At 48.4% G+C, this 23,568-nt stretch overlaps 1 protein-coding gene across 3 annotated transcripts in view; it reads left to right on the top strand.

Annotated features, from left to right (window-relative positions):
• Positions 1 to 23,568, top strand: part of LOC144500345 (zinc finger matrin-type protein 4) — a 459,246-nt gene that overhangs the window by 176,327 nt on the left and 259,351 nt on the right. For all 3 annotated transcript variants that reach the window (XM_078223096.1, XM_078223094.1, XM_078223093.1), the window contains exons 4-5: positions 380 to 539; positions 20,794 to 21,018. In XM_078223096.1, coding sequence (XP_078079222.1) covers positions 380 to 539; positions 20,794 to 21,018 — 385 coding nt within the window. The remainder of the gene's footprint in view (positions 1 to 379; positions 540 to 20,793; positions 21,019 to 23,568) is intronic.

Here is a 23,568-nt window from a genome sequence, read left to right as displayed (position 1 = left end):
ACAGGTTCAAGGTGAGAGGGGGAAAGTTTAAGGGAGATGTGTGGGGGAAGTTTTTCACGCAGAGAGTGGTGGGTGCCTGGAACGCGCTGCCAGAGGAGGTGGTGGAAGCAGGCACATTAGCAACATTTAAGAGGCATCGGGATGGGTACATGAATAAGGAGGGAATAGAGGGACTCGGACTGATTAAGGGCAGAAGGTTTATTTTTTAGTTTAGTTAGGGCCTCATGATCGGCGCTGGCTTAGAGGGCCGAAGGGCCTGTTCCTGTGCTGTACTTTTCTTTGTTCTTTGATGGGTATGCATTTGGGGCAGATCTCCATTTTGATTCAGTGATCAATTGGCTTTTAACCCTCCTCTCTCTCTCTCTCTCTATTCTCCCAGGACAGCGATGATGGAGAGGTGGATAAAAACAAATGCTGCACCCTCTGTAACATGTTCTTCACCTCCGCAATTGTAGCACAGTCTCATTATCAAGGGAAAACACACGCAAAGAGAATGAGACTGGTGCTGGGGGAGCCGCCTGCCCCTCCCAGGACAACAGGTAAGCTTCCTCTGGGACATCCTGACAGGGATCAGGGTGTGACTGGCTTCGCAAAGATCACGGCTGTTTGGCCAGGTTTCTGCAACTGGCGGCCTGCATTCCTCAACACAAACCAGTTGTACCATTCCACACTCTCCACACCATCATCACCAGCTTCCCCCCCCCAGGCCGGGTTTGGTTGCCAACCCTCCGGGATTGTCCCGGGGTCCCTGGGGATGGATCAGGTCTCAGCCGCGGCTCACTGTTGCTGCAGAGTCAGAGCATCGTGTGTTCAAATCCCTGCTCCGGAAACCTCGAGTGCAAAATCTAGACACTGCCGGTATCGGGGGGGGAGTGCTGCACTGTCAGAGGTTCCGTCTACCAGCTGAAAGCCAGGGGAATGTCTGCCCTCTCTGTTGGATGTCAAACATTTCACAGCTCCTGTATCTAGGAAGAGCAGGTAAGTCCTCCTTGGTGTTCAGACTAATATTTATCCCTCACCAACTTGCTGAGGACTGCATGTGTGTTCTTTACGATGCTCCCTTCTCCAGAATAGTATCACCACAACATCTTCCTCATCCACCTGATAGAGCGGACAGCGCCCATTGAAAGATGGCCAAGTGGAGACGCTGGGGTAGTGGTATTGTCACTGGACTAGTAATCCAGAGGTCCAGGCTAATGCTCTGGGGACACAGGTTCAAAGCCCACCACAGCTGCTGTTTCTGGCGGCACGGTGGCACAGTGATTAGCACTGCTGCCTCAAAGCGCCAGGGACGTGGGTTCGATTCCCGGCTTGGGTCACTGTCTGTGCGGAGTCTGCACATTCTCCCCGTGTCTGCGTGGGTTTCTCTGGGTGCTCCGGTTTCCTCCCACAGTCCATAAGAAATGCTGGTTAGGTGCATTGGCCATGCTAAATTCTCCCTCAGTGTACCCGAACAGGCGCCGGAGTTTGGCAGCTCGGGAATTTTCACAGTAACCTCACTGCAGCGTTAATGTAAGCCTACTTGTGACACTAATAAAAATAAATAAATAAAGTAGCTGGTGGAATTTAAAATTAATGAAAAGTTGGTCTCAGTAGTGATGACCATGAAACTATCATTGGTGTAAAAATCCATCTGGTTCACGAATGCTCTTTAGGGAAGGAAATCTGCTGGCTTACCTGGTCTGGCCTACATGTGATCCAATGTGGCTGACTCCTAACTACCCTCTGAAAGGGCAATTAGGGAAGGGCAAAAATTGCCAGTGATGCCCACATTCCATGAAATAATAAAGATTTTTTAATGAATCTTGGATCACTCGCTCGGTAGCAAAATAGGTTGCTGGCGTAAATATTGTGCTCTAGTCTCTGGAGTGGGATTTGAACCTACAACCTTCTGATTCAAAAGCCAGGGTACTGCCCACTGAGCTGAACCTGGTACACTATCTCATTGCTGTTGGTGGGGGCCTGCTGTGCGCACCTGCCACATTTCCTATCGTGTAACCATGGCAACATTTCAAAGATGTGTCATTGGCTTTGAAATACTTTTTTTTAAATTCATTCGTGGGACATGTGCGTCGCTGGCTGGGCCAGCATTTATTGCCCATCCCTAGTTGCCCTTGGGAAGGTGGTGATGAGCTGCCTTCTTGAATCGCTGCAGTCCATGTTCTGTGGCTTAGCCCACAATGCTGCTAGGGGGGGAGTTCCAGGACTTTGACCCAGCGACTGCGAAGGGACGGCGATATAGTTCCAAGTCAGGATGGTGACTTGGAGGGGAACTTGCAGGTGGTGGTGTTCCATTTCTCTGTACTATGGCACAGGACATTGATGGGCTATATAGTCTCACTGTGTGCTGTAATGACTCTGTTTATTTGTGGGTGGATAGAATAGGCTTTCCTCGTTGGCACAGATGGATGTTCTATTTTAATTCTTCTCCAAATGGAGGCCAGACGCTGTTATCTGAAGAGGAGCCATTAGGATGGATTCCAGTACAGTAATGTTCAGGCGCAAGTGTGTTGAATCTAATTGCAAGCACTCTGCACTAATGTACTGGAGGTTAATTTCATTGAGCACCGATTTAAATTAGTAAAACATCATTCTTAATGTTCACAGAGCCAGGGAGGCTAACCTTTGGGAAATCAAAACTGGAATCAGCGATGCGATCACTCAGCTGATTATTAAAAACGTGTTAATTACAATGTTCCGAAATTGCATTACTTGCTCCTGATTAAATGCTTCCCGTGCATTTGTCACTGCATTTCTCGAATCCCTAAAGCAACCTTCTTTCATGACTTGTGTTTTTTTCAGTTTGAAAAGTCTTTGCTCCTTCTAGTTTTGCAATCGCCAGCTCCAGCCTCCTGTCTGAGGCCAAACCAACCCATTCACAACATTGGTTTGTGCTTTCTCTTTTGTTCCTCCAGTCACTGGATGTGGGCATCATTGGCTGGGCCAGCATTTGGTGCCCATCCCTATTGGCCCTTGAACTGAGTGGCCTGCTGGGCCATTTCAGAGAGACGTTAAGAGTCAACCACATTGCTGTGGCTCTGGAGTCACATGTAGGCCAGACCGGGTAAGGACGGCAGATTTCCTTCCCTAAAGGGACCAGAGTGAACCAGATGGGTTTTTGCAACAGTTAGTGAAGGATAGCTTCATGGTCACCATCCTTCTTCCCACACCTAGTGGTGCACTAAAGCAGACCTTTGTCTGTTTCTATAGATAGTAATTCCCGGAACAGGTCGCTGGTCTGTCGCCAGGGGCTTATAGCTTGAGGGACGCCACTCCACATCAAGTGTGGCTTACCAGAAGTCTCTCCCTTTCTTGCCGCCAACATTGGCATGTTTGGAAGGATTTTTTAAATTTACTTAAGTAGGCTTACATTAACACTGCAATGAGGTTACTGTGAAAATCCCCGAGTCGCCACATTCCAGCGCCTGTTCGGGTACACTAAGGGAGAATTTAGCACGGCCAATGCGCCTAACCAGCACGTCTTTCAGACTGTGGGAGGAAACTGGAGAACCCGGAGGAAACCCACGGGGAGAATGTGCAGACTCCGCACAGACAGTCAGGGAATCACACCCGACTCCCTGATGCTGTGGGGCGGCACGGTAGCACAGTGGTTAGCACTGCTGCTTCACAGCTCCAGGGACCTGGGTTCGATTCCCGGCTTGGGTCACTGTCTGTGTGGAGTTTGCACATTCTCCTCGTGTCTGCGTGGGTTTCCTCCGGGTGCTCCGGTTTCCTCCCACAGTCCAAAGATGTGCGGGTTAGGTTAATTGGCCATGCTAAAAAATTGCCCTTAGTGTCCTGGGATGCGTAGGTTAGAGGGATTAGTGGGTAAATATGTAAGGATGTGGGGATAGGGCCTGGGTGGGATTGTGGTTGGTGCAGACTCGATGGGCCGAATGGCCTCTTTCTGTGCTGTAGGGTTTCTAAGTTTCTCAGTGCAAACCCTTGTGCCACCTATTGCAGGTTGACTCTCAACCTGTTTGGCCGTGTTATGAATGCACCTTCCTTGGCCATCAAGTCCTGGGGTAGGTCTCGAACCCAGAGCTTCAGACTCAGAAGCAGGGATGCTAATGCACTGTCCACAAGACCACCTATGTTCACTGTGACTATGATTAACTTTATAACTCCAGATTTATTGACTGTATTCAGATTCCGCGAGCTGCCATGTGTCCCCAGATTATTAGGCTGGGCCTCTGGATTACCCACCCAGTGACATTGCCACCATGCCAGTATCTCCCCCATTTGACCCTCAGGTGAGTCCCTGACCACAATTCTGCACCTTCACCAAGACTGCCGATTCTCCCTGTCTGTATCAGCACCTGACTCCACCCCTTGCTTCAGCTCATTTGCTGATGAAACCCTTATCCCACCCCTTTGTTATCTCTCAACTTGATTATTCGTACACCCTCCCTGATGACCCACCGTCCACCAAGACAAATTTCACCATCTCCTGTTCCAGCAATCCTTGTGTTATAAAGTAGAGGTGGATCTCCCCTCTGAGAACTAACACCCAAACGCCCAAAGAGGAGTACCTCACCCTATAATCTGTAAAAGGTGTGTGTGAAGTGGTGTGACCTGCTCTTCAGCAACTCCTAGTGGTTAAATACAAAATAAATCCCTGACACTCTCTCTAAAATCAACACATAACTATTTATTTATCTAATTACAGTGAGCAAATTAACTAAACTATTAACAAACCGAATAAATCCCTTCTAACTATTAACTATTCCCGAATAAAACAAGATTCTAATGGAACGCTGTTCCAATAAATACAATTCCCACTCATTAACAAAAATAGAATTTAGTCACTCCCTAAATTACAACCAGGTTTGGTGCCTTCCAGAATATTCTGGGTCTTCTCTGTTGATTCTTCTGCTGAAACTTCTTTCTTCTTTGGTGCCTTTGCTATCGAGATGGTGCTTTCTCTAAGACACAGATGAAGTTATAAGAGCCAGGATTCTCTTTCTTGAGAGAGAGAGAGAGAGAGCTATGAGCTGTTATCTTGGGCAGGTGGCAGTTGCTCTCCTCAGTTTGTCCCACTGTCCCCTTCTTTTATACCCGTGATGACATGTCAATATTTCCCACAGAAGGATTGGTCCTAGGTTGTCAAAACCATCAGATTTAAATTTAATAGGTCTTGGTATCTAAGTGCCTGATTCAAATTGATTGACTAAATTCAAAAGCCTATTGTCTTGGTAACACTGCTGCTTGGCCTTTCGATGCAGATGTTTCAGTTTGGGCTCTCTGTGTACTTTCATTCTAAAAATCTCTAAGCACAGAAAAAGCACCACCTTTTAAAGGGACCACGCAACACTTTCCTCCCTAGCATTTTATACAAACACCAATTTCTACCTCCCAACTTCGCAACACTTGACTTCAAATCAGTTAAGACTTCACCCTCTCCCAACATTTATAAACATCTCTAGCCTGACAACCTTCTGAGATGTCTGTACTCCTCCAATGCTGTTCTTGTGACCAGTGCTATCACGTGGCACTTACTCAGCAATAACCTGCTCAGTGATGCCCAGTTTGGGTTTCGCCAGGGTCACTCAGCTCCTGACCTCATTACAGCCTTTGTTCAAACATGGACAAAACACCTAAATTCCAGAGGTGAGGTGAGAGTGACTGCCCTTGACATCTAAGTAGCATTTGACCGGATGTGGCATCAAGGAGCCCCAGCAAACTGGAGTCAATGAGAATCAGGGGGAAAACTCTCCATTGCTTGAAGTCAGACCTGGCTCAAAGGTTGTGGTGGTTGGAGGTCAGTCATCTCAGCTCCAGGACATCTCTGCAGGAGCTCCTCAGGGTTAGTGTCCTAGGCCCAACCACCTTCAGCTGCTTCATCAATGACCTTCCCTCTGTCATAAGGTCAGAAGTGGGGATGTTTGCTGATGATTGCACAATGTTCAGCACCATTCACGACTCCTCAGATACTGAAGCAGTCCACATAAACATTGTGACTACCAGGGCAGGTCAGAGGCTGGAAATTCAGCGTAAGTAACTCACCTCCTGACTTCCCAAAGCCTATCCACCATCTATAAGGCACAAGTCAGGAATGTGATGGAATACTCCCCACTTGCCTGGATGGGTGCAGCTCCAACAACACTCAAGAAGCTCGACACCATCCAGGATAAAGCAGCCCACTTAATTAGAACCCCAGTCACCACCTTTGTCTCATCTGTCTAGGTGTCTCCACATTAATTCAAGCTGTCATTAGTCACAGAATCCCTGCAGTACAGAACGAGGCCATTCAGCCCATTGAGCTTGCACCAACAACATTCCCACCCAGGCCCTATTCCTGTAACCCCACGTATTTATCCTGCTAATTAATCTGACACTAAGGGGCCATGTTTTAGCATGGCCAATCCACCAAACCCATCTTTAGAGTGTGTGAGAGAACTAGAGCACCTGGAGGAAACCCACACAGACACGGGGAGAATGTGCAAACTCCACACAGACAGTGACCCAAGCCGGGAATCGAACCCTGGTCCCTGGTGCTGTGGGGCAGCAGTGCTAACCACTGTGCCACCGTGCTGTCCATAAGGGAGGTTCAACTACTTCACAACCAATGAATTACTTTCTGAAGTGCAGCCACTGCTGTAATGTAGGAAGGGTGGCAGCCAGTGTGTGCACAGAAATATCCCACACAGGTGAGATAAACAACCAGACCTGTTTCTAGTTGCAAGTCGCTGTTGGAATGTAAGCACCTGGATTAGACACAGCAGCCACTCCAATTCTTTTTTGATTTGATTTGATTTAGTATTGCCACATGTATTGGGAGACAGTGAAAAGTATTGTTTCTTGCGCGCTATACAGATAAAGCATACCGTTCATAAAGAAGGAAAGGAGAGAGTGAAGAATTACAATCATAGCTAGCGTGTAGAGAAAGATCAACTTAATGTGAGGTAGGTCCAATCAAAAGTCTGACAGCAGCAGGGAAGAAGCTGTTCTTGAGTCGGTTGGTACGTGACCTCAGACTTTTGTATCTTTTTCCTGATGGAAGAAGGTGGAAGAGAGAATGTCCGGGGTGTGTGGGGTCTTTGATTATGCTGGCTGCTTTGCCGAGGCAGCGGGAAGTGTAGACAGAGTCAATGGATGGGAGGCTGGTTTGAGTGATGGATTGGGCTTCATTCATGACCCTTTGTAGTTCCTTGAGGTCTTGGGCAGAGCAGGAGCCACACCAAGCTGTGATACAACCAGGAAGGATGCTTTCTATAGTGCTGGTGATGCCAGTAAGAGTTACCCAATATTTCAAAGTGTTTAACAATGCATGGAGTAGCAGAGCACTGGAATGTGAAATTAATGTGAGCCAATGTCAGCCTTCAGACACTCTGACCAAAATATCCTGAGGTTAGAAACTCCGTAGACCCATTAGCCCTGATTATCTGTGGCTGGATTGTGATTGAAGATTGTGAGGGTTTGTCATATAATCTATACCAAGGCTGTACTCTCTTCTCTAACAAGTGTAGAACCTTCCCGAGCAGACTGTTCTTCAAGGCAAAGATCAATAATGTCAGCAACTTCCCAGGCTGACTGATCTCATACCCAGAGATCAACTCACACAGTGGGAACCTGGAGATGCACAAAAGTTCACAGGTCAAAGGTGAGATGGGCAGCAAATCATGGGTCAGGATACAAGTAGAATTGATCATCATATAATTTTAACCCTCACACACCACTGTCTATTGATGCATTTATTTTAAGATTTGAGTAAATTTTTAAGTTTACCTTTATTTATTAGTGTCACAAGGAGGCTTACATTAACACTGCAATGAAGTTACTGTGAAAATCCCCCAGTTGCCACACTCCGGCGCCTGTTCAGATACACTGAGGGTGAATTTAGCATGGCCAATGCAGCTAACCAGCACAGTCTTTCAGACTGTGGGAGGAAACCGGAGCACCCGGAGGAAACCCATGCAGACACGGGGGGAATGTGCAGACTCCACACAGACAGTGACCCACGCCAGGAATCGAACCCGGGACCCTGGCGCTGCGAGGCAGCAGTGCTAACCACTGTGCCACCGTGCCATCCTGGAGTTTGCTGCTTCTTATCATTTATTCAGGTGTAAGCAGCATTGGCAAGGCCAGCATTTAATGCCCTTGAGAAGACAATTGTGTGTTCCCTTCTTGAGTACACCTGAGTGGCTTGCTGGGCTATTTAAGAGGACAGTTAGGAGTCAACCTCATCGCTGTGGCTCTGGAGTCACACATAGGGCAGGCTGGGGAATTCAAAGAACAAAGAACAATCCAGCACAGGAACAGGCTCTTCGGCCCTTCAAGCCTGCACCAACCATGCTGCCTGCCTAAATTAAAACTGTATGGACTTACAGAATCCGTATCCTTCCATTTCCATCCTATTCATGTATTCGTCTAATTGCCCCTTACCTACCTGCTGCCCCCACTTCCCCGGTATCCAACAAGCTTCTACCATCATGGTCATCATCACCAACTCTTTAATTAAGATTCTGTTTCATTAACCAGCATGGTGGGATTTGAAACCTCTGGGCATTGATTCCAGGCTTCTGGCTTGCTAGTCTGGTAACGCAGCCACTGTACTGTTGTATCCACCACAAGTGGGTCACAATTGCCTGGAGTAAGTGGCTCATTGTCAGCCTGGGTCTTTGATGAATGAGGGTGCTCGGTACAGTAATTCCACTGTGGTTTCAATCGCTTACCGCTGCCCTGTGTAAGATGGGGAGGATGACAGGGAGAAATATTACTGCAGAAACCATCCTGTGGAGCTCAGAGTGGAAGCTGGAGTCGGGATGGAAGCTAATTATCTGGCAGCTCAGTTCATCACTCTGGACATCCTGCTGTGAACACAGGTCAGAGGAGAATAGCCACTGGGAGGTATCTTCAAGCGGCTTTGAAAATAAGACTGATTTTCATTTCATCCCTTTGAAAGAATTTACATTTATGTGGAAAGCTCGTCCCAAGTTCCGGATATGTGAGAACACTTTGCAGACAATGAGGGACTTTCTGTAATGTAATGGTGTTGTGGCAGCCAATTTGCACACAGCATGATCCCACAACCAGCATTGCCTCTTGGTGGCTGAGGCGTTAATTTTTTTTAATTCACCCATGGGACATGGGCGTCGCTGGCTGGGCCAACATTTATTATCCATCTCGAGTTGCCCGAGGGCAGTTGAGAGTCAACCACATTGCTGTGACTCTGGAGTCACATGTAGGCCAGACCGGGGTAAGGACAGCAGATTTCCTTCCCTAAAGGGCATTAGTGAACCAGATGGGTTCTTCCGACAATTTTGGCTGGTCTCATGGTCATCAGTAGATTCGTAATTCCAGATTTTATTTTTAATTGAATTCAAATTCCACCATCAGTCGTAGTGGGATTTGAACCCGGGTCCCCAGAGCATTAGCTGAGTTTGTGGATTAATAGTCTAGCGATAGGGGCAGCAAGGTGGCACAGTGGTTAGCACTGCTGCCTCACAGCGCCAGGGACTCGGGTTTGATTCCTGGCTTGGGTCACTGGCTGTGTGGAGTTTGCACATTCTCCCCGTGTCTGCATGGGTTTCCTCCGGGTGCTCCGGATGCCTCCCACAGTCCAAAGATGTGCGGGTTAGGTTGATTGGCCAGGTTAAAAATTGCCCCTTAGAGTCCTGGGATGCGTAGGTTAGAGGGATTAGCGGGTAAATATGTGGGGGGAGGGCCTGGGTGGGATTGTGGTCGGTGCAGACTCGATGGGCCGAATGGCCTCCTTCTGCACTGTAGGGTTTCTATGATTCTTTCTATGAAGCCTTACTTGTGACTAATAAATAAACTTTAAAACTTTAATACCACTAGGCCATCCCCTCCCCTTTGACAGGTGTACAGAGAGGAGGAACTCACACACTTTAATAGTAGCTGTAAATCTTTGGCATCCAGAAAGGGTTTCAAATCGTACCTGGGAGGTGGCGCCTCCAGCAGTGCAGCCCTCCCACAGTACGGCATCAGCAGTGTCGGCCTGCACTCTCAGGCTCAGCTCTGCGGCGTCTGACCTTGAGACAAGAGCACTGCCCACTGAGCCACTGTTAACTCCTTTGGTTCGCTTCCCACAGACTGAGGAAGAGGTTGATTCATTGTGCTGCTAATCCACCTCATTCACTGGGCGATGTTCATGGGGATTCCACACCATGGGCCCTATTTCACCATTGGGCGCGAAAACGTGGTAAAGTCGGGTGTGAGGCCATTAACGCGATCCGCGCCCGCGTCCGCGCAGGTGGCCACTTTACCAAAACCCGGGAATGGCGGCAATCCGATTCACGCCCGAAACGGGCGCAACGGCGATTTAAATGCATTTGCATGAATTTCAATTGAATTAATGAACTGCCCGCCCAACCTTATCAGCATTTCCCCCTTTACCACCGCATTCGCCGATCCGGAATCGCGCTGAAATGAACCTGCTGAATAAAAGTCTGAATCGAGTGCTCCAGCTGCTGAAGGGCGAGTTCAGAGCTTCCAACGGCTCTCTGACTCAGATCAGTGGTGGGGAGGAGGAGGGAGGCGGGTCAGATCATTCTCTGGGGGGGGGAGGGGGAGGGGGGGGGAGGGGAGTGAGACCAGACCATTGCCTGGTTGCGGGGGTAGGGGGGGGGAGGAGGAGGTGGCGGGTCAGATGTATCACTGGTGGGCAGGGGTGGGGGGGGTGAGAGGTAGACCCAATCGTTGTCTGGTGATGTGGGGGGCAGGGAGGGCCGATCGTTGTCTGGTGGTGGGGGGGGGGGGGGGGCGGGGGGGCTGATCATTGTCTGTGGTGGGGAGGGAGGAGGAGGAGGCGGGTCAGATGTTCCTCTTGGGGTGGAGGCGAGTGAGGCCAGACCATGCTCTAGGGGAGGGGGGGGCGCAGGGAGTGAGGCCAGATCATTTTCTGAGGGGGGGGGGGGTGAGGGGTGGGGGGGGGGTGAGTGAGGCCAGATCGTTCTCTGCGGTGAGGGGGGGGAGGAGGGAGGTGGGTAAGATGTATCTCTGGTGGCAGGGCGGGAGGCCCGATCGCTCACTGGTGGGGGGGGGGGGGGGCAGATGGATCTCAGGTGTGGGGGGAGGGGGGCAGGGGGGTCTGCTGCCACTCTGCGGGCGATCGGTGGGGGGGGGAAGGGGGCAGGGAGTCGCGATCGGTCTGGGTAGCGGGGGGGGGGGTGGATAAAAGGGACAGTGATGTGTGTGGGGGCCATCGCTCCTGCTTCTTGCTCCCGGGCCGCTTTCTCCGCTTTCTGCGGCCCGGGAGCGATCTGACATAGGTTCACTTTTTCAAATTTTTTTTCAACTGCGCATGCGCAGTTCAGAGCTCAATCGTTTTCAAGAAGGGGAATAGGGATAGCCCAGGAAATTACTGACCAGTGAGTCTAAGCTCAGTGGTTGGTAAGCTGATAGAGAAGATCCTGACGGACAAGATTTATGAGCATTTAGAGAGGTTTAGTATGCTTGAGAATACTCAGCATGGCTTTGTCAAAGGCAGATTGGGCCTTACGTGCCTGGTGGAGTTCTTCGAAAATGTGACTAAACACATTGACGAAGGGAAAGCGGTAGATGTGGTTTATATGGATTTTAGCAAGGCGTTCGATAAGGTCCCCCATGCAAGACTTCTCGAAAAGGTGAGAGGGCATGGGATCCAAGGGGCTGCTGCCCTGTGGATCCAGAACTGGCTTGCCCAAAGGAACACAGTAAGAGTTTTAACAACACCAGGTTAAAGTCCAACAGGTTTATTTGGTAGCAAATACCATTAGCTTTCGGAGCGCTGCTCCTTCGTCAGATGGAGTGGAAATGCCCAAAGGAGGCAGAGAGTGGGTATAGATGGGTCTTTTTCTAAATGGAGGTCGGTCACCAGTGGTGTGCCCCAGGGATCTGTTCTGGGACCCTTGCTGTTTGTCATTTTCATAAATGACCTGGATAAGGAAGTGGAGGGCTGGGTTGGTAAGTTTGCCAACGACACGAAGGTTGGTGGGGTTGTGGATAGTCTGGAGGGATGTCAGAAGTTACAGAGGGACATAGATAGGATGCAAGACTGGGCGGAGAAGTGGCAGATGGACTTCAACCCAGATAAATGCATAGTGGTCCATTTTGGCAGCTCAAATGGGATGAAGGAGTACAATATAAAGGGAAAGACTCTTAGTACGGTAGAGGATCAGAAGGACCATGGGGTCCGGGTCCATAGGACTCTAAAATCGGCCCCGCAGGTGGAGGAGGTGGTTAAGAAGGCGTATGGTGTGCTGGCCTTTATCAATCGAGGGATTGAGTTCAGGAGTCCAGGGATAATGATGCAGCTATATAAGACCCTCGTCAGACCCCACTTGGAGTACTGTGCTCAGTTCTGGTCGCCTCATTACAGGAAGGATGTGGAAAAGATTGAAAGGGTGCAGAGGAGATTTACAAGGATGTTGCCTGGATTGAGTGGCATGCCTTATGAGGATAGGCTGAGGGAGCTCGGTCTTTTCTCCTTGGAGAGACGAAGGATGAGAGGAGACCTAATAGAGGTGTATAAAATGTTGAGAGGCATAGATCGGGTGGACTCTCAGAGGCTTTTTCCCAGGGTGGAAATGGCTGCTACGAGAGGACACAGGTTTAAGGTGCTAGGGCGTAGGTACAGGGGAGACGTTAGGGGTAAGCGTTTCACACAGAGGGTGGTGGGCGTCAGTGGTGGTGGAGGCAAACTCAATAGGGTCTTTTAAGAGACTCCTGGATGAGTACATGGGACTTAATAGGATGGAGGGTTATAGATAGGCCTAAAAGGTAGGGATATGTTCGGCACAACTTGTGGAGCCGAAGGACCTGTTTTGTGCTGTAGTTTTTCTATGTTTCTATTTCATAATGGAAACTAGCAGGGTCTCAAACTCCTCAGGCCAGATTCTCCGACTTTGTCCGCAGCTGGGGAGCCGAAGAATTCCGGCCCTAATCCAGGCTGAGAACTGCTGCGCTGTCTCAGGTGTCGCATTTTGGATGAGATGTTAAACTAAGGCCCCACCTGCCCTCTCACATGGATCATAGAATCATAGAATCTCTACAGTACAGAAGGAGGCCATTCAGCCCATCGAGTCTGCACTGACAACAATCCCACCCAGGCCCTGTCCCTGTGACCCCATGTATTTACCCTGCTAGTTCCCCAGACATTAAGGAGCAATTTAGCATGGCCAATCCACCTAACCCGCACATCTTTGAAGTGTGGGAGGAAACTGGAGCACCCAGAGGAAACCCATGCAGACACGGGGAGAATGTGCAAACTCCACACAGACAGTGACCCGAGGCCGGAATCGAACCCGGGTCCCTGGCGCTGTGAGGCAGCAGTGCTAACCACTCTGCCACCGTGCTTCCCATGGTCCCGTGATACTATTTCGAAGAAGAGCAGCAGGAGTTCTCCATGACATTCCCAATCAATGTCCCTGAAAAAAGTAGTAGAGGCGGGTACAATTTTGTCTTTTAAAAAGCATTTAGTTCCATGAGTAAGATGGGTATAGAGGGATATGGGCCAAATGCGGGCAATTGGGACTAGCTTAGTGGTAAAACTGGGCGGCATGGACAAGTTGGGCCGAAGGGCCTGTTTCCATGCTGTAAACCCCTATGACCCTATGACTGAATGGATTTCCCGGTCATTATCAGATTGCTGTTTATGGGAGCTTGCTATGTCCTAATTGGCTGCTCTGTTTCCTACGTTACAACAGTGACTGCAATTCTGAAAGTATCTCCATGACTGGGATGTGCTTTGGCAAGTCATGAGGTGGGGGGGGGGGGGTTGCTATATAAATGCAAGTTTTTCTTTTCACCACTCTTTTAATATCTTTAGTCTATGGAAAGACTAATGCCCCCTTCCATCCTCCCACCAGCTGCAGCGGTGAGTTATCCTGCTTGACATCCCTGGAGGTGGGCCGATAGGGGCGAATGAATTGATGGATTTGCAGCATTATTCCCCCCTCTGTTGTCTCAAGAAAAGAGTAAATGTCCAACTGGAATTTCTAATCGAATAGAATCTGCATCAAATGAAGCCGATACAGACTCCAAAGAGTCACGTGTGATTCACTGAGTGACCTTCCCTTCCCGGCAACCACTTGACTCTTAGCAACATCAGCCATTTCTTTCAATCAATCTTTTATTCAAAGGGAGAGTTTTGAGTTACGATGCAGGTCCGGGAACATCAATCATCCTCTCCACAGAATAAAAGAAGAAAGAAAAATCCTTCCTCTTCAAATATTCATTGTTGAATTTTTCGTTGCTTCTCTGGGTCTCCCTTGTTGTGCAAGTCCAGTGTTACCACTTGGTAAATCTTGTATCTTGCAATCAGGGCATCTTTTCGAAAGGGTGGCCTCATCGTCAGGACTGCTGTTTCACACAAGGATAGAGATATTTATTCAAATTGTTCTCCTGTTGGGGGTGAACTCCCACAGGCAGAATAGGGGCTCCCCCCCACCCAGTCGCCAGGCATGTTAGGGCGGCACGGTGGCACAGTGGTTAGCACTGCTGCCTCACAGCACCAGGGACCTGGGTTCAATTCCGGCCTCGGGTCACTGTCTGTGTGGAGTTTGCACATTCTCCCCGTGTCCGCGTGGGTTTCCTCTGGGTGCTCCGGTTTCCTCCCACAGTTCAAAGATGTGCGGGTTAGGTGAATTGGCCAAGGAAAATTGCCCCTTAATGTCAAGGAGACTAGCAGGGTATATATGAACAAAGAACAAAGAAAATTACAGCACAGGAACAGGCCCTTCGGCCCTCCAGGCCTGCACCGACCATGCTGCCCGACTGAACTAAAACCCACTACCCTTCCGGGTACCATATCCGTCTATTCCCAACCTATTCATGTATTTGTCCAGACGCCCCTTAAAACTCACTATCGTATCTAAATGTGGGGTTACTGGGTAGGGTATGGGTGGGATTGTGGTCGGTGCAGACTCGATGGACCGAATGGCCTCCTTCTGCACTGTAGGGATTCTATGATTCTGACAATGACAACTTGCATTTATATAGCACCTTTAGCATAGCAATACCGTCACTTTACAGCAGTGCCAAGAAAGTGTGGTCAGAGAGGTTGGTTTTCAGGAGAAGATGGCAGTAGAGAGAGGCAGAATTGTCGAGAGAGGGTTCCAGCAGCAGATACCATGGCCGTCAGTAGTGGAGTAATAAAAATCGAAGCTCGAGTTATTTGAGAGCAGATATCACGGGGGACTGTGGAGCTGGAGGAGTTTCCAGATGTAGGGAGAGGTGAGGCCACGGAGGGATCAGAAAAGATGTTGGGTGAGATTCTCCGGCCGTTCACACTAGTGGGATTCTCCAGTCCCGCTGCAGTGAACATAGATTTGGCTGAGCGCCAGATTCTCCATCCGCTCTGGCAGCGGTGGCGCGAATGGCCAGAGAATTGCGGCCAATATTTAAAAATTTGAAATGAAGGTGGAGCAGAGGTCAGCGTAGGTCATGGAGCACAGGATGATGGGTAAATTGTGTCTGTTGTGAGTTAAGACGTGGACAGCAGGGTTCTGGATGACCTGATGGAGTATGGAACTTAGGAATCCACAGAAAAACATAAAAGCCATGTTCTGCTATAGTTTTGCAGTTTTTTTGATTTGATTTGATTTATTATTGTCACATGTATTTGTATACATGTGAAAAGTATTGTTTCTTGCACGCTATTCAGACAAAACATGCCGTTCATATAGAAGGAAAGTAGAGAGTGCAGAATGTAGTGTTACAGTCATAGCTCAGGTATAGAGAAAGATCAACTTGATGAAAGGTAAGTCCATTCAAAAGTCTGATGGTAGCAGGGAAGCTGTTCTTGAGTCGGTTGGTACGTGACCTCAGACTTTTGTATCTTTTTCCTGACAGAAGAAGGTGGAAGAGAGAATTTCTGGGATGCGTGGGGTCCTTAATTATGCTGGCTGCTTTGCCGAGGCAGCGGGAAGTGTAGACAGAGTCAATGGATGGGAGGCTGGTTTGCGTGATGGACTGGGCTTTGTTCACGACCCTTTGTAGTTCCTTGCGGTCTTGGGCAGAGCAGGAGCCATACCAAGCTGTGATACACCCAGAAAGAATGCTTTCTACGGTGCATCTGTAAAAGTTGGTGAGAGTTGTAGCGGACATGCCAAATTTCCTTAGTCTTCTGAGAAAGTAGAGGCGTTGGTCGGCTTTCTTAACTATAGTGTCAGCATTGGGGGACCAGGACAGGTTGTTGGTGATCTGGACACCTAAAAACTTGAAGTTCTCGACCCTTTCCACTTTGGTTTTGCTGGACTCTTCCGGAAAATCAGGAGAATGTCTCGAGGAATTCATCTTTATTAGTTTGAAGAGAGGTATCTGGAGCTTTGCTTTTCCTCTGCTATCAGAGATTGCAAGTTGGACAGTTTACAGGTGCAGGAACAGACCTTTCATGTTGAATCCTTCTCTCCCCACCCCCTGCCCCCTGATAAAATGTCATCCAGACCTGAAACATTAGCTCGGTTCTCTCCATCAGATCTGCTGAGATTTTCCAGCATTTTCCATTCTTGCCTCCTGCTCCCTTGTGGGATCCAATCCCATCACGACATTTTGCTCTGTTCCGGGTGGAATTTCTTCCCTATTTCTGTCAGGTTGGGATCTGCAGTCATGGTGTTACTGCTGGCCGGAGACATTGGGTTGAAATTGCCTCTGGACACCAGGACCCCAACGGCAGGGTCGTTTGCAGGTCCCCAACCCACGTACCTCAGCAACGCAACCACTTGAGCAACTCTACATGAGGCAGACTCTTTATTGGTCACCTCTCTGTGTTCGTTGTTCAATTATGGGTGGAACGCGGATATGGGAGAGCCAATGAGAGGGTCTGCAGGACTGGCAAGCGTGAGGGTGACTCAAGGTCCCACAACAAGTCCCTGTCTACATCAACGGGGATGAAACAGAAAGGGTCGAGAGCTTCAGGTTTTAAGGTGTCCAGATCACCAACAACCTGTCCTGGTCCCCCCAGGCCGACATTATAGTTAAGAAAGCCCACCAACGCCTCTACGTTCTCAGAAGACTAAGGAAATTTGGCATGTCCGCTACGACTCTCACCAACTTTTACAGATGCACTTTTATAGAAAGCATTCTTTCTGGTTGTGTCACAGCTTGGTATGGCTCCTGCTCTGCCCAAGACCGCAACGAACTACAAAAGGTCGTGAATGTAGCCCAATCCATCACACGAACCAGCCTCCCATCCATTGACTCTGTCTACACTTCCCGCAGCCTCGGCAAAGCAGCCAGCATAATTAAGGACCCCACGCACCCTGGACATTCTCTCTTCCACCTTCCTCCATTGGGAAAAAGATACAAAAGTCTGAGGTCACGTACCAACCGATTCAAGAACAGCTTCTTCCCTGCTGTCATCAGGCTTTTGAATGGACCTACCTTGCATTATGTTGATCTTTCTCTCCACCCCAGCTATGACTGTAACACTACATTCTGCACTCTCTCCTTTCCTTCTCTATGAACGGTATGTTTTGTCTGTACAGCGCGCAAGAAACAATACCTTTCACTGTGTGTTAATACATGTGACAATAATAAATCAAATCAAATCAAATCAGTGATGAAGTGCCAGAGTTATTCGAGCCAACAGTGTTGAAGGAGATCTTCTCCCCACCCACGGCCTTGAGACTCCATCACTAGGGCCTGACCCAATGTCAGTAGGCCGCTCCGTGACCAGCCTCTGGACTCAGCAGAGGGCATTCCGACCTTGGGAAAGTTCCGTTGGACTGGGAAAATCATTTCCAAGATCCACAAACACTCAACCCCGCCCTCCCGTCTAATTTAGGTAAGGCCGCTGTTTTCTTTTTTGGTTTTCTTTGGTGGCAGAGATTCGTCAGAACAAATCCTGGGAAGTGCTGGTGGGAAAGCAGAGCTCAGCGTGGCTGAGTGGAATTTATCCCACACTCCTGATGAAATGTATCCTAGGATTCTTTGGGAGGCGAGGGATGAGATTGCAGAGCCTTTGGCTTTGATCTTTGGGTCCTCGCTGTCCACGGGGATGGTGCCAGAGGACTGGAGAGTGGCAAATGTTGTTCCTCTGTTTAAGAAAGGGAATAGAAATGACCCTGGTAATTATAGACCGGTTAGTCTGACTTCGGTGGTTGGTAAATTGATGGAAAAGGTCCTTAGGGATGGGATTTACGACCATTTAGAAAGATGCGGATTAATCCGGGATAGTCAGCACGGATTTGTGAAGGGTAAATCGTGCCTCACAAATTTGATAGAATTTTTTGAGGAGGTAACTAGGTGTGTTGATGAAGGTAGGGCGGTTGATGTCATATACATGGATTTTAGTAAGGCGTTTGATAAGGTCCCCCATGGTCGGCTTATGATGAAAGTAAGGAGGTGTGGGATAGAGGGAAAGTTGGCCGATTGGATAGGTAACTGGCTATCTGATCGAAGACAGAGGGTGGTGGTGGATGGAAAATTTTCGGACTGGAGGCAGGTTGCTAGCGGAGTGCCGCAGGGATCGGTGCTTGGTCCTCTGCTCTTTGTGATTTTTATTAATGACTTAGAGGAGGGGGCTGAAGGGTGGATCAGTAAATTTGCTGATGACACCAAGATTGGTGGAGTAGTGGATGAGGTGGAGGGCTGTTGTAGGCTGCAAAGAGACATAGATAGGATGCAAAGCTGGGCTGAAAAATGGCAAATGGAGTTTAACCCTGATAAATGTGAGGTGATTCATTTTGGTAGGACAAATTTAAATGTGGATTACAGGGTCAAAGATAGGGTTCTGAAGACTGTGGAGGAACAGAGAGATCTTGGGGTCCATATCCACAGATCTCTAAAGGTTGCCACTCAAGTGGATAGAGCTGTGAAGAAGGCATATAGTGTGTTAGCTTTTATTAACAGGGGGTTGGAGTTTAAGAGCCGTGGGGTTATGCTGCAACTGTACAGGACCTTGGTGAGACCGCATTTGGAATATTGCGTGCAGTTCTGGTCACCTCACTATAAGAAGGATGTGGAAGCGCTGGAGAGAGTGCAGAGGAGATTTACCAGGATGCTGCCTGGTTTGGAGTGTCGGTCTTATGAGGAAAGGTTGAGGGAGCTGGGGCTGTTCTCTCTGGAGCGGAGGAGATTGAGGGGAGACTTAATAGAGGTTTATAAAATGATGAAGGGGATAGATCGAGTGAACGTTCAAAGACTATTTCCTCGGGTGGATGGAGCTATTACAAGGGGGCATAACTATAGGGTTCATGGTGGGAGATATAGGAAGGATATCAGAGGTAGGTTCTTCACGCAGAGAGTGGTTGGGGTGTGGAATGGACTGCCTGCAGTGATAGTGGAGTCAGACACTTTAGGAACATTTAAGCGGTTATTGGATAGGCACATGGAGCACACCAGGATGGTAGGGAGTGGGATAGCTTGATCTTGGTTTCAGATGAAGGTCGGCACAACATCGTGGGCCGAAGGGCCTGTTCTGTGCTGTACTGTTCTATGTTCTATGTACTCCTGTAACAGAGCAGGCTGGAGGAAATTCCAAAACTGTTGAATTCGGAAACGTGATCCTTTGATCAGCAGAGGTGGTGGTGGGGACGGGGGTGGGCATTCAGGGTATTGCGATTTATCTTAGGTGGCAGCGCAGAACAAGGCGCCATCTTGTTGGGTCGCCTCCTGTGTGTCCAACCCGATGTGACACTGCTCATTGCACACTGCTGTCCAATTTCCCAGTTCCCATGTTAATTGTAAGCGTCATGAAAAAAAGAGGGAGAGAGTGATTCAGAATCTCTTCCAAGTTTATTTTCCAGGTAACTGAGGGAGTGCAGCACTGTCAGAGCTCTTTCAGATAAAGTCTAAAGTGTTCAACTAAGGGAATGTGGCCTGGGTGGAATTGTTGTCGGAGAATCCGTGCAGGTTCGATGGGCCGAATGACTTCCTTCTGCGCTGTCGGGATTCTATGATTCTATGAGAGTCTGGGCGGGATTTTACCGCAGGTCCGCCCAAGGTTTGTCCGATCCCGCTCGAGGCCAATGGAGAATGCCATGCCGGTAAAATTCCAGCCCCTAACAGCCCGCTCAAGTGGACAGAAAGGATCCCACGGGCAGGTGGGGTCCTGGCCAATAGCTACCCCTCAACCAACATCAATAAAAAGTCTCACAACATCCACTCGTCTGATGAAGGGGCAATGCTCCAAAAGCTCGTGATTCCAAATAAACCTGTTGGACTTTAACCTGGTGTTGTGAGACTTCTTACTGTGCCCACCCCAGTCCAACGCCGGCATCTCCACATCATGGTGAACATTAACAAAGACAGATTATCTGGTCATTATTATATCGTTACTCGTGGGATCTTGCTGTGCATAGATTAGCTGCCACATTTCTAACATTGCAACAGGACTGCACTTCAGGAAGCATAACGTTGGCTGGGAAATACTTTGGGACATGACTGAGGTAGTGAAAGGTGCTATATAAATGTAAGTTCCCTGCTGTTGAGTGACAACGGAAAGCAAGGTAGGCTGAACCGAGGGTTATTTATTTTCATTTATTTATTAGTCACAAGTAAGGCTTACCTTAACACTGTAATGTAGTTACTGTGAAAATCCACTGGTCGCCACACTCCAGCACCTGTTAGGGTCAGTGCACCTAACCAGCACATCTTTCGGCTTGTGGGAGGAAACCCACGCAGACACGGGGAGAATGTGCAGACTTCGCATAGACAGCGACCCAAGCTGGGAATCGAACCCAGGTCCCTGGAGGTGTGAGGCAGCAGTGCTAACCGCTGTGCCACCATGCATAGATTGGGTGGAGACTAGTGTGGACTAGATGGGCGGAACGGACTGCTGCATGTTATGTATAAATCCTTTGTTCATAGATACGATTTTTACCCTGTAATTATTATTTTATATCCCAGAGTCTCCTCCTGATGTGTTGCAACCTGCAGCTCCCATCTCCTCCGGCTTGGGTCCCATCACGGACAACGGTGACTCGGGCAAGTTCTGCCAGCTCTGCAGTGCCTGGTTCAACAACCCCATGATGGCCCAGCAGCACTACGAAGGCAAGAAGCACAAGAAGAACGCGGCCAGGGCCAAGCTCTTGGAGCAGCTAGGCGAGACGCTGGATTCAGAAGCTCTCAGAGGTAAGCCTGGCGGATTCCTCTGAGAAGACTTTCTTGTTGGCACGCTTCCCAGATTCTCCCAAGCATCTTCAATATTTTACAAGGCCAAACTTGTTTTTTTCCCTCTCTCTCTCTCACTCATTTCATCAAATATTTATTCAGTGGCTGCTTGATCTCAGTCCCTCGGTTTCCTTCCTTTAAGGTAGTTCTGCTCCAGGCTCCGAACTGAGCTAGATTACACATTCCGGGTTTCATCTCCAAAGGACAGACAGCATTCTGTAACACCAGTCAAGGCCTCCCAATAAGTCACTGAACATTAACACTGAGGAAATACTCTCCACACTGGATAGATAAGCGTTTAGAGAAGTTCTGGGTGCACACACTGCTCTTGGTGCTGAGCTGTTCACATCAAGGACGTTCCTTGGTCGGGTTTCCAAATCTTTATTCCTTGGTGTGGAAGCCCATGTCTGACCTCAATGCGCTTGGATCAAGGAAAAGTGAAGAGAAAAATAAGAACCGACTTTTGTACTCCTGATCTCTCCTATCCCCTATCCGCGCTGGGCAAAATATCTCCTTTAACAATCCCCACTTCCCGAGCCATGAATTTGCATCTTTCTCTCCCATCTCCCCTTTTGCCCCTCTCTCAGTTCACCTTGTCCATGAGACAGACCCACCTCCTGATCACTGCTGATCATCCAACTTCCCCACCTGCTCCCCGGATTAGCCGATATTGTAATGATAGTATCCCTGCAGTGCAGAAGAGGCCATTCAGCCCATCGAGTCCATACCGACTCTCCGACAGAGCATCTTACCCAGATCCCCTCCCCCACCCTTTCCCTCATAACTCCACATATTTACCATGGCTGATCCATTTAACCAACATATCTTGGGACACTAAGGGTCAATTTAGCATGGCCAATCCACCTAACCTGCACATCTTTGGACTGTGGGAGGAAACTGGAGCACCCAAAGGAAACCCAAACAGACATGTGGAGAACATGCAAACTCCACACAGACAATGGCCCGAGGCTGGAATCGAACCCCCGTGTCTCTGGCACTGTTGAGGTCAAGTGGGACTGTTAAGTGTATTGTCCCTCTGTAGCGTAAATCATCACCATCCTCCTCAAAATACAAGACGTGATTACATCAGCCTTGAAAACTATTGTCCTATCTTCAACCTCTCCAAAGTTCTTGAGCGTGCTGTCGCCTTCCAAGTCTATTCCTAACTTCTCGGAGCTCCAGGCTTGAATTCCTCCATTCCAATTTGTGGAATCATGAATCGCAGGAAGTTAGTACCCAGATGTACCAGGTAATAAGGAAGACAAATGGAATTTTGGAATTCGTTGCTAACAGAATAGAATATAAAAGCAGGGAAGTGTTGTTGCAACTGCATTGGGCTTTGGTGAGACCACATCTGGAGTATTGCACACAGTACTCCAGATGTGGTCTGACCAATGCCCCTGTGACATTAATGTATCTTTATGAAAGATTTTTAAAAATCATGATTCTTAGCTCACAGCCTCACCTGATGTCATTATTGTTGCCGGGCAGGCTATCAGATATCTTTTTATTGCTTCTTAAGTGGCTTGGATGGGAGTTGCTTGTTTTTACTTTGGGATTTTTTTTATAACTCTGCATTGTTAGGAGGAAAAAAACCTGGTTGGCAGGTCAGGTGACAAAAGTTCTTTCATTTTCAGTTCTGAGCTCCAGTTTAGTTTTAGAAGGGACAGCAAGCTAAAAAGAAGTGTTTTCCCTCTCTCCCTGTTGTTTTGGAAATTCTGCTGGTTATCTGAAAGAAAGGTCCTACCTTGCTGCAGTAAAGATTCTGCAGCTGGTAGTTTGACCAGAGAGTCTCTCCCTGGGGTTCTGAGAAACTGTTTTGACTTCAACTTGTTCTGAGCGAATCCAGAGGACTGCAGACTTCAACCAAAGGACTCGATTTCCAGTACCACGTGAGCATTAGTTTTTGCTGTGTTGAACTTGTTTTAAGGGTTTTGTCTATGGAAGGTTTTGGTTTTGATTGGAACACATCAGATGTATTTGTTAAGCGTTATATATTATGGTAATCGTTTTGGTGTCTTGTTTGTAATGGATAATACAGGCAGTCCTCAGGTTACGAACGAGTTCCGTTTTTAAGACTGTCTGTAAGTCAAATTTGTATGTAAGTCGGAACAGCTACGTACGGTTCACATCTAGCTTTGGAGCCATGATTACGAGGGTAAACACACGAATAATAATAGGCTTTACGGAGGTCGGTACGTAAGTACGGGCGTTCGTAAGTCGGGCCTTCGTAACCCGGGGACTGCCTGTAGTTCTTGCTAATTTTCTTATTACACATGTTAACTATATTCTTAAATAAACTTTCTTGGACAAAAGCACCCTAGTGGGTCATTTGAATCATACTTGAAGTGAAACCTATCTGGTTATCGGATCTAAATTCAAGATGCAAAGCATATGATTCAGTTGGGCTCCATACCATACTTTGGAGTTTCTGACCTGAACCATAACACCCTATACAGGAGGTCACATCTAGAGTAATGTGACGGCCTCGTGGTATTATGGCTAGACTAT

This window comes from Mustelus asterias, chromosome 11, assembly GCF_964213995.1.
Source record: "Mustelus asterias chromosome 11, sMusAst1.hap1.1, whole genome shotgun sequence".
In the NCBI taxonomy this organism is placed as follows: Eukaryota; Metazoa; Chordata; class Chondrichthyes; order Carcharhiniformes; family Triakidae; genus Mustelus; species Mustelus asterias.
This window is presented reverse-complemented; position numbering and strand designations above follow the sequence as displayed.